Source organism: Rhinatrema bivittatum, chromosome 8 (genome assembly GCF_901001135.1).
Source record: "Rhinatrema bivittatum chromosome 8, aRhiBiv1.1, whole genome shotgun sequence".
Classification (NCBI taxonomy): Eukaryota; Metazoa; Chordata; class Amphibia; order Gymnophiona; family Rhinatrematidae; genus Rhinatrema; species Rhinatrema bivittatum.
In genome coordinates, this window is record NC_042622.1 from 18,465,135 (window position 1) to 18,481,191 (window position 16,057).

At 46.6% G+C, this 16,057-nt stretch overlaps 1 protein-coding gene across 1 annotated transcript in view; it reads right to left on the reverse strand.

The window, feature by feature from the left end:
* Positions 1-559: 559 nt before the first annotated feature.
* EDN3 (endothelin 3) overlaps positions 560-16,057 on the reverse strand; it is a 53,038-nt gene continuing 37,540 nt past the window's right edge. The window contains exons 3-5 of the mRNA XM_029614430.1: positions 4,432-4,599; positions 3,568-3,679; positions 560-2,191 (exon numbers count right to left, since the gene is read on the reverse strand). Of these exons, the coding sequence (XP_029470290.1) occupies positions 3,583-3,679; positions 4,432-4,599 (265 nt within the window). The 3' untranslated portion in view covers positions 560-2,191; positions 3,568-3,582. The remainder of the gene's footprint in view (positions 2,192-3,567; positions 3,680-4,431; positions 4,600-16,057) is intronic.

The following is a 16,057-nucleotide window of genomic DNA, read 5'->3' on the forward strand; positions in this document are numbered from 1 at the left end:
ACAGACAGAACTAAAGCGGATATAGAATAGAACCAAAGAGGTAGATTTTAAAAACATACGTGCGCGCTGGATTTTATAAGATAAGTGCGTAGCCGCACATATCTTATAAAATCCGGGGTCGGCGCGCGCAAGGGGGTGCACATTTGTGCAACTTGAACGCGCCGAGCCCTGCACGCACTGCCCGTTCCCTTCGAGGCCGCTCCGAAATCGGAGCGGCCTCGGAGGGAACTTTCTTTCTACCCCCCGCACCTTCCCTTCCCTTACCTAACCCACCCCCCGAGCCCTATCTAGACCCCCCCCCTTACCTTTATCGGAGAAGTTACTACTGCCTCCGGGCAGTAGTAACTTACGCGCGCTGGCGCGGCAGGCCCCGATACAGGCCGCTGTGTCTGGGCACTCAGCCTTGCCCCCGGACCGCCCACATGCCCCCGATCCCTAACCGCGCCCCCTGGCCACGCCCCCGACCGCCCCTTTTTGCAAGCCCCGGGACTTACGCGCGTCCTGGGGCTTGCGCGCGCCGCCGAGCCTATGCAAAATAGGCTCGGCGCGCGCAGGGGGGGTTTGGGGTAGGTTTTCGGGGGGTACGCGCGTACCCCTTTGAAAATCTACCCCAAAGCATTTTTAAATGAAGTCACTGAAATATCAAGTTTAAGATATAAGTAGGGTATCAGCAAGACAGAAGATGAACACCCTTAAAAATAATATGGTCTTCTCAAATCATTCACCTAAATGTAATACTTTTTTGTTTTATAAATGCGCGTTAAAACCCCCGATATTAGCTAATGTTTCATAGGCAAACTGCACCCGGGGGACCATTTGGAAAAAGCTTTACATTTTTCTGAATAATGTGTTCACTCCTGTACCAAACCCAGTCTCAGCATGTTCAACTTGGCAGTGGACCCCACTGGAAAAGCTATGAGACCCTGTTTGGTTCAGATAGGTTTACAGCTTTTTCAAATGTTCCCCCGATGCGGTTTGCCTATGAAACGATGGCTAACGTCGGCATTTTTAAAGTACATTGATAAAACAAAAAAGTTGGTAACATTTGGGTGAATGAGAAGACCGGATTATTCTGAAGAATATTCATCTTCCAGACTGCTGACACTCTACTTATACCTTAATCTTGATATTGCAGTGACTTGATTTAAAAGTGGTGCTATGGTACTATTATATTTGCTTCAGTTCTTTCTCTTGTATGTTGGATCCATTTTGGGCCAGAGATACTAAAGGGTTTTTCCCATTTTGTGTCTAAGGGGATAAACACAGGATAATTTTCAAAGGAAAATACAAAAGTATCATACTATTGTAGCAATTTTCAAAAGGCTTTTGAAAATTGCTACAATATATGCCATTGAATTGCCAATAGATTTTAACCATATTAAGTGTACTGAATTGGGGGTAAATGGACTTTTGAAAATTTCTACAATAGTATGTTACACTTGCATTTTCTTTTGAAAATTAACCCTAGTAGTACATCGGATCCCTTATTGCATCAGTATTAGTTACTGATTTTTTTTTTATTTTGCATAATTGTGCTGGAGCCTTCCCATACAGCTGTTCTGTTGAGCAGAGTTGACGGTTATAGTAAGAGGGATTCATAGTATGGTTCAGTGGATTATATGTAGAGAAGCTCTGATGGCCTCACAGAAAGGGTCTAGGACTGTAGCATGCAGGCTCTTGGTAAGCAATGTTGCCATTTCTCCATCATTGTCCAGTAATGCAGTCTTCTGGCATTCATTCTTTGAACACAACGGCCTGCTTAGAAGGAGCCGAGAAAATGTCACACAGGGGTGCATTAAGTGGGTCAGGAGGCATTAGCTGGTATCAGAAACATTCTTGCTAGTTAGCAAAATCTCATTGTTCACTTTTATTTAAAGTGAATATGATGGGGGGGTCCATCAATAGTAGGGTTTCTCTTTCCTCAGAGCCTGGGCTCTCACTTGTGTCTTTGCTGCCATGATGATCTTCTTCTCCCCAGCAAACCACGGAAAATAGCATCGGTCCGGTATGCGCAGGTGCTGTTGGACGGCACAAGGTAAGGGCATCGTGTCTGGATGCAAAGTTCTTCCTACAGCTTCTCACATTGGTGTTAATGCAAAGCAAGGTGCAGCCATGGCTGGTCTACCGGCTGGAAGCCATCATCATCTCCACTTCCTCAGGTTCTTGCATCTCAATCACAGCAACTAAAGAACTTCAATCCAAAAGAAAAGAGAGAATTTAGTCTTCTCTGCCAGCTGTACTGCATATTTTTAACCAACTGGTAGACACACAATTGCAATATGAGTTGACATAACAGACCCTTCAATGAGATCTTGCTTTTTACCATAACGCATGATAAAGAACACAATGTTACTTGAAGAAGCCACTATGATAGCGTGTTGTTTACTGTAATATAGCTTGTAAAACATATGTGCAGCAAGGTATTAATTACTCTATGTTCCCACTCTGTCTATAATGAAATGGAAAAGATGAGCGATATTCACACTGCTAACAGACCATATAACCACAGGCTAGCGCGAAAGCATGTGGGATCCTTGAAAAATCAAAGCCAAAATTCAGTCGGTGAGGATGTTGCCAAGCAATTCCATCTTTTATTCGAAAGTGCAGCGGATTTCGGTCCCCCGACACGGACCGTGTTTTTGCCGCTTTGGCTGCGTCGGGAGGGACAGAAGCCAAAAACCAGCTCAACAGTGCCAGTACAGCGCTATTCAATCACAGCGTCTCCAAACACGAGCAAGAAGGGAAGCAGGCAGAACCCACCAAGAGTGCCCAAAATGGCACGTGCAATAAGCGGAGTCTCCGAAGACAAAATAGATAATATTGAGGCAGACGATGGTGTCGGGGAAATATTTAAGAATCGTTTGTAAAGAGCAACCCGCAGCATCAAAAACTCTCAATTTAGAGCAACCTGCCGGAAGGATTCCAAACCGTGTGAACAGAGGGTTGCTCTAAATTGCTTCTGTCCCTCCCGACGCAGCCAAAACGGAAACACGGTCCGTGTCAGGGGACTGAAATCTGCTGCACTTTCGATTAAAAGATGGAATTGCTTGGCAACGTCCTCACCGACTGAATTTTGGTTTTGATTGAATTTTCAAGGATCCCACATGCTTTAGTGCTATACCGTGGTTAAATGGCCCACTCTGTATGTGCCATCCTGCAGTTGGTTGGCCATACAGCATTATCAGATGAAAGTTATAACATAAGGGGTGCCAACCTTGGACCGACCAAGCTCCAGCGAGCCCAGCATCGTGTCCCGACAATGACCAGTCTGGGTCACAAGTACCCGGCAGACACCAAAAGGTAGATCTAATCCCCCCCCCCTGCTCTTTCCTGGCACATGGCCCAATGCAGTCACTTGCATGGCTTTTAAATATATAATAAAACAATGACGCACTCTGCCATTTTTTCACATTTGCAGTGCACATCTCATCTCTGTTTTTAGTGAGAGGCATAGCTTTTATGAGTTCATGTGGTCATTTTACATTTTCGTATACTCTTTCACATCCATTCATAAGAGAGCCTAATACTCCTGTCAAAGCCCCATCACCAGCTTTAGCATTCTCATACCTCTCTCGGCAGAGTTTAGAGAAGCCCAGTGATTCTGATGCTTTTGCTTGGCACTGTGTTAATTTGCTCTGTCTTGCTGTTTTTCTGTCTTCCTTCTTGTGAGTCTTTTTTACTGCAGGAAAGAATTGAGTTTAGCAAAGAATGGTTTCACTTCATCATGATATTCTAAATCTTTCCATCTAACACAGTGTAGAGGGAATAGGATTGATTATTAACAGATTATGTGCTTTTGTAAGAACTCTACTGAAAAACATCCATGGAGCAGGGGTAAGCAAAGTTGGTCCTTGAGTGCCACAACTAAGTCTGGTTTTTCAGGATCTCCACAATGAACAAGCAGGAGGTAGATCTGCATGCACTGCCTCCATTGTATGCAAACCTGTCTCATGCATATTCACTGGGGATGTCCTGAAAAGCAGATCTATTTGTGGCACTCCAGCACCAGGGCTGCCTACTCCTACCATAGAGACAGCATGTGCATTTGTTTTGAATCGAAAATGTAAAACAGGATGAATGAGCCCATTTATGCTGAAAGTCAAACAAAAAATTGAAAAATTGACATTTTTCATTTTCAGGAATAGTTCACACTATTTGCAAATAGCAATTCACAACTCTCATTCACAACCAAATGTGTGCTGGACCTTAAAAAAAAGACAGTCACCTTGCTGTGAGCTTTATATTTTGCGGCCTTCGTTCATGCATAAAATTCTTTATATAATTCTATAAGCAAGCAGCAACCCTAGATGTAACCTGCAGCTCGACTTGACTTGCTGAACTGTGTGTGAAATGTTCTAGGTAATGTTCTAGGTAACGCTACAAACCCAACCCAGACGTCAGTAATGCAGTTTCTGGATAATACTCCCTTACCTTCTGCTGTCTTGGTTCCTCCTGCAGAAACTTGAGCACTGTTTGTCATTTCTGTCTACGCAAAAGCAGCGTAACAAGCGCCCCGTCTGGGGGCTCCTTGAAAGATCAGCTACAGCTCGTTTGCCTCTGTTGCCTCTGTGGTTGGATAGCCCATAGGGCACAGTTCGCCTACAAAAGTAAGCAAGCCTTGCTCAGAGAAATAAAGAAGCAAAAAGTATATGCAAATCATATCCAAATCATTGTTTGGTTAAACATGTACCCTTAGAAATCAGGATAAGACTTAGTTGATAATTCATAGAAAAATAAAAACACAGAATATGATGGCAGAGGACCATTAGGTCTATCTAGTCATAAGAACATAAGAAATTGCCATGCTGGGTCAGACCAAGGGTCCATCAAGCCCAGCACCCTGTTTCCAACAGTGGCCAAAACGAGGCCACAAGAACCTGGCAAGTACCCGAACACTAAGAAGATCCCATGCTACTGATGCAGTTAATAGCAGTGGCTATTCCCTAAGTAAACTTGATTAATAGCCGTTAATGGACTTCTCCTCCAAGAACTTATCCAAACCTTTTTTGAACCCAGCTACACTAACTGCACTAACCACATCCTCTGGCGACAAATTCCAGAGCTTAATTGTGCATTGAATGAAAAAGAATTTTCTACGATTAGTCTTAAATGAGCTACTTGCTAACTTCAGGGAATGCCCCCTAGTCCTTCTATTATCTGAAAGTGTAAATAACCGATTCACATCTACTCATTCAAGACCTCTCATGATCTTAAAGACCTCTATCATATCTCCCTCAGCCGTCTCTTCTCCAAGCTGAACAGCCCTAACCTCTTCAGCCTTTCCTCATAGGGGAGCTGTTCCATCCCCTTTATCATTTTGGTTGCCCTTCTCTGTACCTTCTCCATCGCAACTATATCTTTTTTGAGATGCGGCGACCAGAATTGTACACAGTATTCAAGGTGCAGTCTCACCATGGAGCGATACAGAGGCATTATGACATTTCCCATTTTATTAACTATTCCGTTCCTAATAATTCCTAACATTATGTTTGCTTTTTTGATCGCCGCAGCTCACTGAGCCGACGATTTCAATGTGTTATCCACTATGATGCCTAGATCTTTTTCCAGGGTGGTAGTTCTTAATATGGAACCTAACATCATGTAACTACAGCAAGGGTTATTTTTCCCTATATGCATCACCTTGCACTTATCCACATTAAATTTCATCTGCCATCTGTGATACATTACCTCCTGTAATGTATCACAAGCCTCTTGTGATTTAACCACTCTGAAAAATTTTGTATCATCTGCACATATAACCTCGCTTGTCGTATTCCTTTCCAGATCATTTATATATACCTTGAAAAGCACTGGTCCAAGTACAGATCCCTTAGGCACTCCACTGTTTACCCTTTTCCACTGAGAAAATTGACCATTTAATCCTACTCTCTTTCTTGTCTTTTAACCAGTTTGTAATCCACGAAAGGACATCGCCTCCTATCCCATGACTTTTTAGTTTTCTTAGAAGCCTCTCATGAGGGACTTTGTCAAACACCTTCTGAAAATCCAAATACACTACATCTACCGGTTCACCTTAATCCATGTTTATTAACTCCTTCAAAAAAATGAAGCAGATTTATGAGGCAAGATTTCCCTTGGGAAATCTTGCCTCATAAATCTGTGTTCCATTTTGACTGTGTTCCATTAAATCATATCTTTCTATATGCTCTACGATTTTGATCTTGAGAATAGTTTCCACTATTTTTCCCGGCACTGAAGTCAGGCTCATTGGTTTATAGTTACCCGGATCACCCAATAGACTCCCAGTTGATCTCTGCTTTCCATCTTCTTCACAACCTAGGGACCCTTTTACTTATCCCCTGTTTTCTTAGATTCTCACAGCGCCCGATATTCAGAACTACTTAGCTGGATAAGTAGCGGCCGCTGAATATTTTGTTTCTATTCTGTGTGTTTCTGGTACCCTGCCCTGAATATCTGACTATGTTCAATGGCTGCCACTTAGTCAGATAAGTAGACAGCTGGGTATCTTCTGGGCAAATCAGGGTGGTATTACTTATCCAGCTAACTTAGCTGAATAAGTGGCAATATTCATACTTCTCTGGTTAAATTAACCATAGAGTATGTCTGACTTAGTTTGATATAACTTATTTGCTAAATAGCAATTTTCCTGGGGTTATTCAGCAGCATAGCCATGAAGTTTTATCCAGCTAACTTACTTATAAAAGTGTTATTTTGAATTTTTACCTCATTCTCTTTTGTCTCCAGCACCCAGGGGCGGATTGTAAGAAAATATCAGCACGGGGGATTTTTTCAAAATAGGCCCAAGGATTATATGCCCAACACCCTTGTGCGCTGTCTGAGCAGCACATGTTTCAACAGCTCCTAAAAGCGTAGGAAGCCGACCCTAGAGAGGACCATGTGACCTGCAGCCAAAATATCAAAAAACCCAAATTCCACATTTTCCTAAATAACTAAGAAGAGCCCTAGACTGAACTGCAGTCCCCCTTCCCATTCAGTCAACTGGCTGGCCCTGTGCCCACCACAAGTCTGATTAACACATTAAGTGACCTCAGAAAAAGACCCAAGTAGACCATCCGGTCTGCCCATCAAGTTTTTAATTTTGTTTAGGGTAATAAGTGCTGCTCCGCTTTTCTTCATTTCCATCCTTTAGCTGCTATGGATTTTCTGTGTTTATCCTATGCCCTTTTATTTATTTGTTTGTTTGTTTTTATATACCAACATTCAATGGGGTATATCACATTGGTTTACATATGACTAAGAGGTCTTATTATTGTTACATTAAAACATTATGGGGCGGATTTTCAGAGCCCTGCTCGCGTAAATCCGCCCAAAACCGGGCGGATTTACGCGAGCAGGGCCCTGCGCGCCGGTGAGCCTATTTTACATAGGCTCACCGGCGCGCGCAGAACCCCGGGACTCGCGTAAGTCCCGGGGTTTTCGAAGTGGGCGTGTCGGGGGGCGGGGCCGGAGCGCGCGGCGTTGCGGGGCGTGTCGGCAGCGTTTTGGGGGCGGGTACGGGGGCGTGGCTACGGCCCGGGGGCGTGGCCACGCCCTCCGTACCCGCCCCCAGGTCGCAGCCCGGCGCGCAGGAGGCCCGCTGGTGCGCGGGGATTTACGCCTCCCAGAGGGAGGCGTAAATCCCCCGACAAAGGTAGGATGGGGGTTTAGACAGGGCCGGGCGGGTGGGTTAGGTAGGGGAAGGGAGGGGAAGGTGAGGGGAGGGCAAAGGAAAGTTCCCTTCTAGGCTGCTCCGATTTCGGAGCGGCCTAGGAGGGAACGGGGGTAGGCTGCGCGGCTCGGCGCGCGCAGGCTATACGAAATCGATAGCCTTGCGCGCGCCGATCCAGGATTTTAGCCGATACGCGCGACTACGCGCGTATCTACTAAAATCCAGCATACTTTTGTTTGCGCCTGGAGCGCAAACAAAAGTAGGCTGTTCACGCTCGTCTGAAAATCTACCCCTATATCATTACAGCATTATAGTAGGGAAAAAGAGTAACTTAGTTGGAGAACTTTAGGATGCTGTTGTGCTGCTGCTCATGTGCACATTCAGGAGGTCATTTTCAAAGGACTTAACATGTAAACATAACATACTGTCATCAATTTTCAAAGCCCATTTACACACTTACAGTACACTTATGCGTCTCAGACCTATCGGCAATTCCATGGCATGTATTTTAGCAATTTTCAAAAGCCCACTTACATGTGTAAAGTGCATTTACATGTGTAAAACCCAGTTTTAAGCGTGTAAATCCTTTTGAAGATTAGGGCCCCCCCCCCCCCCCAGTGAGTGCCCCCTGCCTCATTATGTAAAGTTCTTGCTGCCAGCCCTTTCCCAGCCTGCAGCACCCCTCCCTTTCCCACCCCTTCTCAGCAGCCCCACTCTCCAGGAGACTCTCATTGGCTCCACAGCTATCTGCCCCTCTCAGAGCTCAGCCCAGCCACCTCCGACGGGAGCCTCACTCACAATGCACAGGCCCTTCCTCCTGGCTCACCCCCCTCCCTTTCTGTGACTGGAGCTTGCCTCCACCCGCTACTCCAGCCCCTTCCCATTGACTGTGTGTGCTGCACAGTCTGCTGCTTTTACGGTTATGGTTTTTCAGGTTCTGCGCTGCCTACTTACCCCAGGGTAGGGAGGACCAGAAGTCATTCATGTCACTGGATTTCTCTTGGATTATAGAAAAGAAAATTTAGCCATTGCCAAGACTGCACACATCACTGCTGCAGCCAAGACTGGGGACGGCCACTGACCCAAAGCTGGAGACGGATTCCTGCTTTCCCACATGGAACCAGTGCAGCCAGGACCAGTGCATGGGTATTAGGCACCCTAGGTAAACCTTACAGTCTTGCACCCCCTCCCCACTCACAATTAAAAATTATGCATTTAGAACTGAATGTGCATGAAAAAGGACATTCAAAGTACAGTCTTCTACACTAAAACATTATGGGGTAGATTTTTAAAAGGTGTGAGCGAGCGTTACCCGGCGCACGCACATGTACACCCGATTTTATAACTTGTGCGCGCAAGTTATAAAATCAGGGGTCGGCGTGCACAAGGGGGTGCACAGTTGTGCACCTTGCGCGCGCCGAGCCTCGCTGCCTTCCTCTGGTCCCTCCCAGGCCGCTCCGAATTCATAGCGGCCTGGAAGGGAACTTCCTTTCCCCCTAACCTGACCCTCCCCACTTTCCCCTAACCTTTCCCCCCTAACCCTACTCTAACCCCCCCCCCCCCCCCCCCCCGTCCTTTGTCTTACCTTTTGCACTTACACGTGTCCTGGGGCTTTACGCGCGTCGCCGGACCTTTTTAAAATCCAGCCCTATTTATAACATGCATACTATATTTACATGCACTGCTGTAGTGCCAACCACAAAACCCTGCAAAAGACATTTGGCATCCATATGGTGTTAGGCTTGGATTTGGCCCTTGGACAGTTTTGCGTAAACTGAATTACATTATAGTAAATCTCCCAATCCAAAATAGAACTACCAGCCAGCACTCGAAGAGTAACAATTCCACCTATGAAAAGGCAACATTATGAATATTACCCCAGGCCCTAAAACACCGATATACCTCCTATTAGGAAAACAAAGAAACTTAGATTGCTACTAATCCCCACACTAGCAGAATCCCTCTCCTCAGTTATACATGCAGAACACAGAAAGCCCCTCACCAAATATAGAATAAAGAAACCATAAAGTATAAATAGAAATACGCAGATAAAACGGAACTGGAAACCACAACAAGCTAAACTCTATATGCAGTACAACAATGGAAAAACAGAAATATCATCATGTTTTATAAAACAAACAAAATCATAAAGCATCAATCATAATAGAAGAAAACATGCTAATAAAAAGAATACATATTTCAAAACAGTTAATGAATAAAATATCAAATAATTACAATTTTATATAAAATGTTTTAAAAATTTCCCAAACATCAATAAAATATTTCAAAATAAAACTAATAAAGATAAAAAATCACCTACTCTTAAATCAAAATAAATAAATACAATACGTCAGAACTTTTAATTCCAAAAACCCTGAGATGATTGGAGCTGAGGGATGTGAAGACTTTCTCCTCTTGCTCTCATATACACACATACAACACATATACGCTCTCACATACTCACTGAAACACACTTCCATGTTCATTCACAGAGAACACTCTCACACAGTCTCACGCAGTCACTGACTCATGCACACACCGTTACACACTCATGCTCACTGACACAAAAACAGTCATACATGCTCACTGATTGACACTCAAGCTTACTGACACACACAAACGCTGTCTCACTTTTTCAGATGTTCACTGACACAAATGCTCAGACTCGCATACACTTTCTCATATGCTGACACACAAATACTCAGTCTCACACACATTTTGTCACTTGCAGAGTCACACATGCTTACTCACATACAGTTGCACACACTCTGACTGGATCACTCACACACACACACACACTCTCCCCAAAAAATGCAGGAGCAGTAGCAGCAGCCAATTATTTTTTTTAATGTTTTTTGCTCACATTGGTGATTAGGGGGATGCAGGCAAAGCCCCGTGTTAACAGGGTCCCGGAGAGCTGGCTGCCTGTTGCTGCGGGAGGAGGCATCCTTTGCCTTAGGAAGGGGCAGGCTGTAAGCCTCGATACCGTTTTGGGGTTTTTTTTTGTTTTGGGGGGGTTTTTTGCCGCTGCCCGAGGACCAGGGGACCCGCAGCAGAGGAGCACAAGGCATGCAGCATGGACCCGGGGGTGAGACAGCAGTGGGAGGCCCACCGCCCGCCTCCCGAAGGGGGAGAGAGAACATGAGCCGTGAGAGGAGGCGGCTTCACTGTCTCCTGCCTCTGCGGGCGGGTCCGAGACAGCAGCAGGAAAAAGGGCGCGAAGGCACCATCACCTCCCCCACAGGAAACGTCAATGATGGAAAGCCTCAGAGGGGAGGGGGGCTTCCAGCACGAGAGAAGTGCGGCCGAGGCCCGGGGTTGGTCACAGTGGCCCCGCAGGCATGGGGCCCCCGCGACCCATCACTAACCACGTGATTTGCTGGACCGGCCCACCGGGGCGTGCCCGAAGACCCGATGGGCCATTCCGCCTCTGCTGCCGTCACCACCTCCAGTGGGAGGCCCTTCCATGCATTCGCTGCCCCTTTTCTGTGAAGGAATATTTTCTGATGTTGCTCCTGATCTATTTCCCTTCTTCCACAGGATTTTGTTGTAATATTTGAAGATGGGGGGGGGGGGGGCTTGAAAGCTCCTGTATTCTTACATTCTTCAAGGAAAAGCTGTCACAGCCTGCAGAGCACCCAGATTTCTCTGGGATCAATAGGGGGGCACTTAAACCCCACAAGACATTTTAATACTAAATGAGAACAATGGTGTTCATTTTTAACTAAAAAAAAACCAAAAACACATAACCCCACAGCTATGAGTTGGACCCCCCCCTCCCCCACAGATGTCATGAGCCGACCTGTTGCAGGGGATGACATCCCCCAAAAGGTGGTATCCAGTTGGGAATGGCCAGGAGGGGAGTGGGAAGTTAGGATATGTTTGTTTTCTGGGTACCGGTTTGGGTGGGAAGGTTTGTTAGCTCTCTTGCTCCCTTCTGTGAGAAGGGGATAATTATTGGTTTTTGAGGTAGATGCTTTGCATGCTACGATTGTATTTGCTGCGTTTGGTATGTAGCGAGCTCTCCCAGGTCCTTCTGTGCAGGAGGGAGACGTGCATTGCAAAGGGAATATAAACTGGCTGCACTGCTTGCAGATTTTCAAAGGGGCCCTCCCCAGGGAGTTTAAAAATACGGGGGCGGAGAAGCGCCACAGATACTTTAAAAATGAAATCCCCGTGCACTGCCCGCCGCTCTGCCCATGCCTCGGCTCCAGCCTGGCTCTGCCTCGCCCTGCCCCCTCTGCGGCCACCCAGACACTTTCACCCACACAGGAGGAGCGCAATTTTCAGCTAACTCCCTGCCTAGTAGTAAAGTCTGCATGTACTATGTACAAAGAGACGTCACCAAGGATTTTGAAAGTGAGCAAATGGAATAAATTATCAAAGGGATTTCACATGTAAATACAGCAGATACAGACGGGAGCAGCAGGTACTCGCCCACGTGCTATTTTATAAACATAAAGGGGCGGATTTTAAGAGCCCTGCTCGCGTAAATCCGCCCGGATTTACGCGAGCAGGGCCCTGTGCGGCGCGCGCAGAGCCCCGGGACTCGCGTAAGTCCCTGGGTTTTCCAAGGGGGGCGTGTCGGGGGGCGGGCCCGATCCGCGCGGCGTTTTCGGGGCGGGACGTAGCGTTTCGGGGGCGGGTCCAGGGGCATGGTTACGGCCCGGGGCGGTCTGGGGGCGTGGCCGCGCCCTCCGGACCCGCCCCCAGGTCGCGTCCCGGCGCGCTAGCGGCCCGCTGGCGCGCGGGGATTTACGTCTCCCTCCGGGAGGCGTAAATCCCCCGACAAAGGTAAGGGGGGGGGTTTAGACAGGGCCGGGCGGGTGGGTTAGGTAGGGGAAGGGAGGGGAAGGTGAGGGGAGGGCAAAAGAAAGTTCCCTCCGAGGCCGCTCCGATTTCGGAGCGGCCTCGGAGGGAATGGACGTAGGCTGCGCGGCTCGGCGCGCACCGGCTATACGGAATCGGTAGCCTTGCGCGCGCCGATCCAGGATTTTAGCGGCTACGCGCATATCTACTAAAATCCAGCGTACTTTTGTTGGCGCCTGATGCGCCAACAAAAGTACACCAAATCGCGCTTTTTGAAAATCTACCCCAAAGAGTGTGTGCGTACTTTCCATTCGCATGTACATTTTACCGGCAGAGAAAAGGGGTGGGCTGGAGCGTTCCGGGGTGGGCTTAAGAAGGACGCAGGGTACTTATTTTGTAAGACATATGCATGTACATTACTGAACTTATTCGTACACTTATATCTGCTAATTGACTTGTGCAATTGAAAGCAGACTTGTCTGTTGGCTGCAGCTTTTGGGTGGGAGGTCTGGGCAAACTGGTGGGAGTTCAGAGTGAAGTGCTGGAGGGTCTGGATGAACTGGAGAAGGTCTGGGTGAACTGGTAGAGGTATTGGCAAATTAATGATTTAAGTACACGTGCAAGAATTTTCACATGCGGCATACACACACACACTTTATGAATTGGAATTATTACGCATGCATGTCATTTTTTTATACACCTAAAATATACACTCCTGTATCTCTGTAAAATAGGTAGAGAAAGCAGGCCTTTTATTGCACTGGAAATATGTGTGCGTACTGAAGCATAACACATATTTGTGAAGCAGTATCTTGTAAACTGAGCTGCCGCCCCAGAGTTTATAAAACACTAGCATAAATCTCTGTACATCCACTTATCGTGAGTAAATGCTGTACCACAGATGGGTTTAAATGTTAGGCTCCCTGCACATAAGCTTGCTTTGAAAATCCTTCCTTACTTGGTGGAAAATGTGCGGCATTGTCTACACCGGAAGTTATACCAATTTCAATCAGGGTATAACCTCTGCACAGTAGCTTATAGTCATGCTTTTGAAAGTATGTACGTAAGTCATATCCCCATCCCAATGCCACCTCCTCAGCTCTCCCCCTCCCAAAAAAAACCCATAAAAATTAGGTTGGGCCATAGTTCACGAACCCCCATCCCAATCAACTGCAACAAGTTGCGAGCCATAGCAGCCCAGGGCTACCCCCCATCTGATTTAAAAAACTGAGGCTGTCCCCAGGCCCCATCCCAACATTCTCTGCACCCACCCACAACCCCCAACATCGCACTCCATCCGGAACTGCAGAACCTGCAAGGCTGCTGGGAGGGGCGGGAAAGGTGTTAGGAGAGAGCCTGGAGCTGGCCCTGAGGGAAGAGGAGGCCTCAGGCTCCTAGGGCCCACAACTTGTTTGCCATTCTTTTGGGGGTATTGAGGGGAATCGGGCCCTATGGCCTGACCTAATTTTTAGTTATTTTGGGGCTGGGGGAAGGGGATTGAGCCTACTGGCTCAAAAGGGGGTTTGTATGCAGCCCTTAATCATCTATCTTCCAACTATAGCTGACTGAAGTCCACAAACCCAGGTAACATTAGAACTTGACCAGACTCAACCTAAACGTAGCCAGGTGGTTCTGATATTCGGCACTAGCTGACTACACGCTGAAACAGCCCTCAGCACCTCTTTATTACCAGGCTGTTTCAGCTAGAAAACCTTAGCTGGTCAGCGGAGCAGGGGGAAGGGTTTGTCCAGCTATGTCCAGAACTCAGGCAGAAAATTAACTTCCTTGCATTTAAAGATAGATTGCTTTAACAGGAAGGTCATAGCAACATTAATAAACAAGATGGCAATGTTTTACATATTTCAATCTTCTCAAACCATTTTTTTGTGTGTGTTGCTTTTTATATTTCCATCTTTGACTTTCTTCCCACCCCAGACAGCAAACCCAGGCAACTCTGAGAGCACAAGCTCCGAAGTCCTCCCAATGCGTTACTTGTTTGTCAGGAGAGGCTACCTGTGTTATGGCAGCCATCTTAACTCTCCCTCAGCTCAACACACATATTTTAAAGCAGTGGCGGAGATACCCCAGGGCAGCACCAGCGTCCACGTAGTGAAGCGGGCTCCACCAGGATCCAGGCCATGCCTGTGTGTTTCCATACGGTATGGAACAGCGCAGGCTCAAACTAACTGAGTCTCTTGGGCCCTCATTGAGAAGTATTACTCGGAGATCGGAAAAGGGCCACTTTTCCCAGCAACCCTCATCCGTGACGCGGAGGCCTGCCCTGGCCTGAATGATCATTGCTCTCCCACTGGCATAAAGGCAACACCAAAGCTGCAAAATTCAACTGTTCTAGCTTGAAATACCTGTGCAACATGTTCATTATCTCGCCATCCGTGCAATAAATTATAGTCTTTGCATATTGTCCACTTCTTTCTCAGACTTTGTAAAATATCAACAATTCAAACATGTTTGGGACAGGTACAGAGATGGGTGGCAAGGGCAAGAGGGAGACTGGCATTTCAGTAGGCAGACTGAGTGGGTCCTTATCTGTTGACAGCTACCAAGTAACAAAGTAGTTGACCAGAGCAGAGGTGGAGAAATGTTTTGAATGTCAGCTTTCTGGATTATCTAGACCCTGCTTTGAAGACCCAGAACCTTGCATCTTGAAGCATGCATCAGCCTTGTATAGAAATCATCTCTACCCAAGCACTTGGTTGGTTTGCTTTCAACATTGTTTTGAGGGGGAGGGATGTGGGGGATCAGGCCATACCCCTCTTTCTACGTTTGTAATGGAGAAAGGTCCTGAACACACCCATTATGGATGAGCTGATGTCCACACTAAATTGAATAGGAAGCATTTTCAGCAGCGGTGCAAGATCCAAGCCACGGTGCATAGGCGGAGGATGAGAAAGAGGCAGCCAGTGGGCTGTATTTCACCCTGGAGATTTAGCTCAGACTCTTGGTGGTCTGGTGCCAGGCCAAAGCTTGGTAGGATGCCCTCCAGGTCTGTCCCAAGGGCGGCCTCGCAAACGGGGATCTGGGACCTATCCCAAACTGAAGATCATGATCAAGGATAAATTCATCAGGGACGGCATCAGCCTGAGAAATCCCTCTTACTCCAGCAGGGGGACGGAAGTAGACCAGGAATACCAGAAGCTCTGGATATTCCAGAAAAGTGCAGTAGGAGTTTTGTGGTTTGAGGAATGTTGATGACCTTTCCTGTAGCCTGAGTGCTGGTGAGCCATTGTTTCTGTGGCAGGGGGGATATCTGAATGTGGGTAGGGGAGAATACTTTATGTAAAGATTGTTGGAGAATGTACTCTTATATGGTGGGCGTATTTATTTATTTTATTTATTTGTTTTTATATACCGATGTTCAATTAGGCATATTTAAAAGGGAATAGATTATTCATGTCATGCGGAATCCTATTGTATTGGGAGAAAGTGGTTTTAGCTGTGTAATGTGAACTGTCATTCCCCAGTGAGAGAAGAGATACGGCAGGTCTGCGTTAGGGATTTTTATATTATTATTGTCTTTATTGTATTTGACTCTTTGGATCTAAACGGCTTTGAACCCCCTTTTTGGGGGGTAGGGGG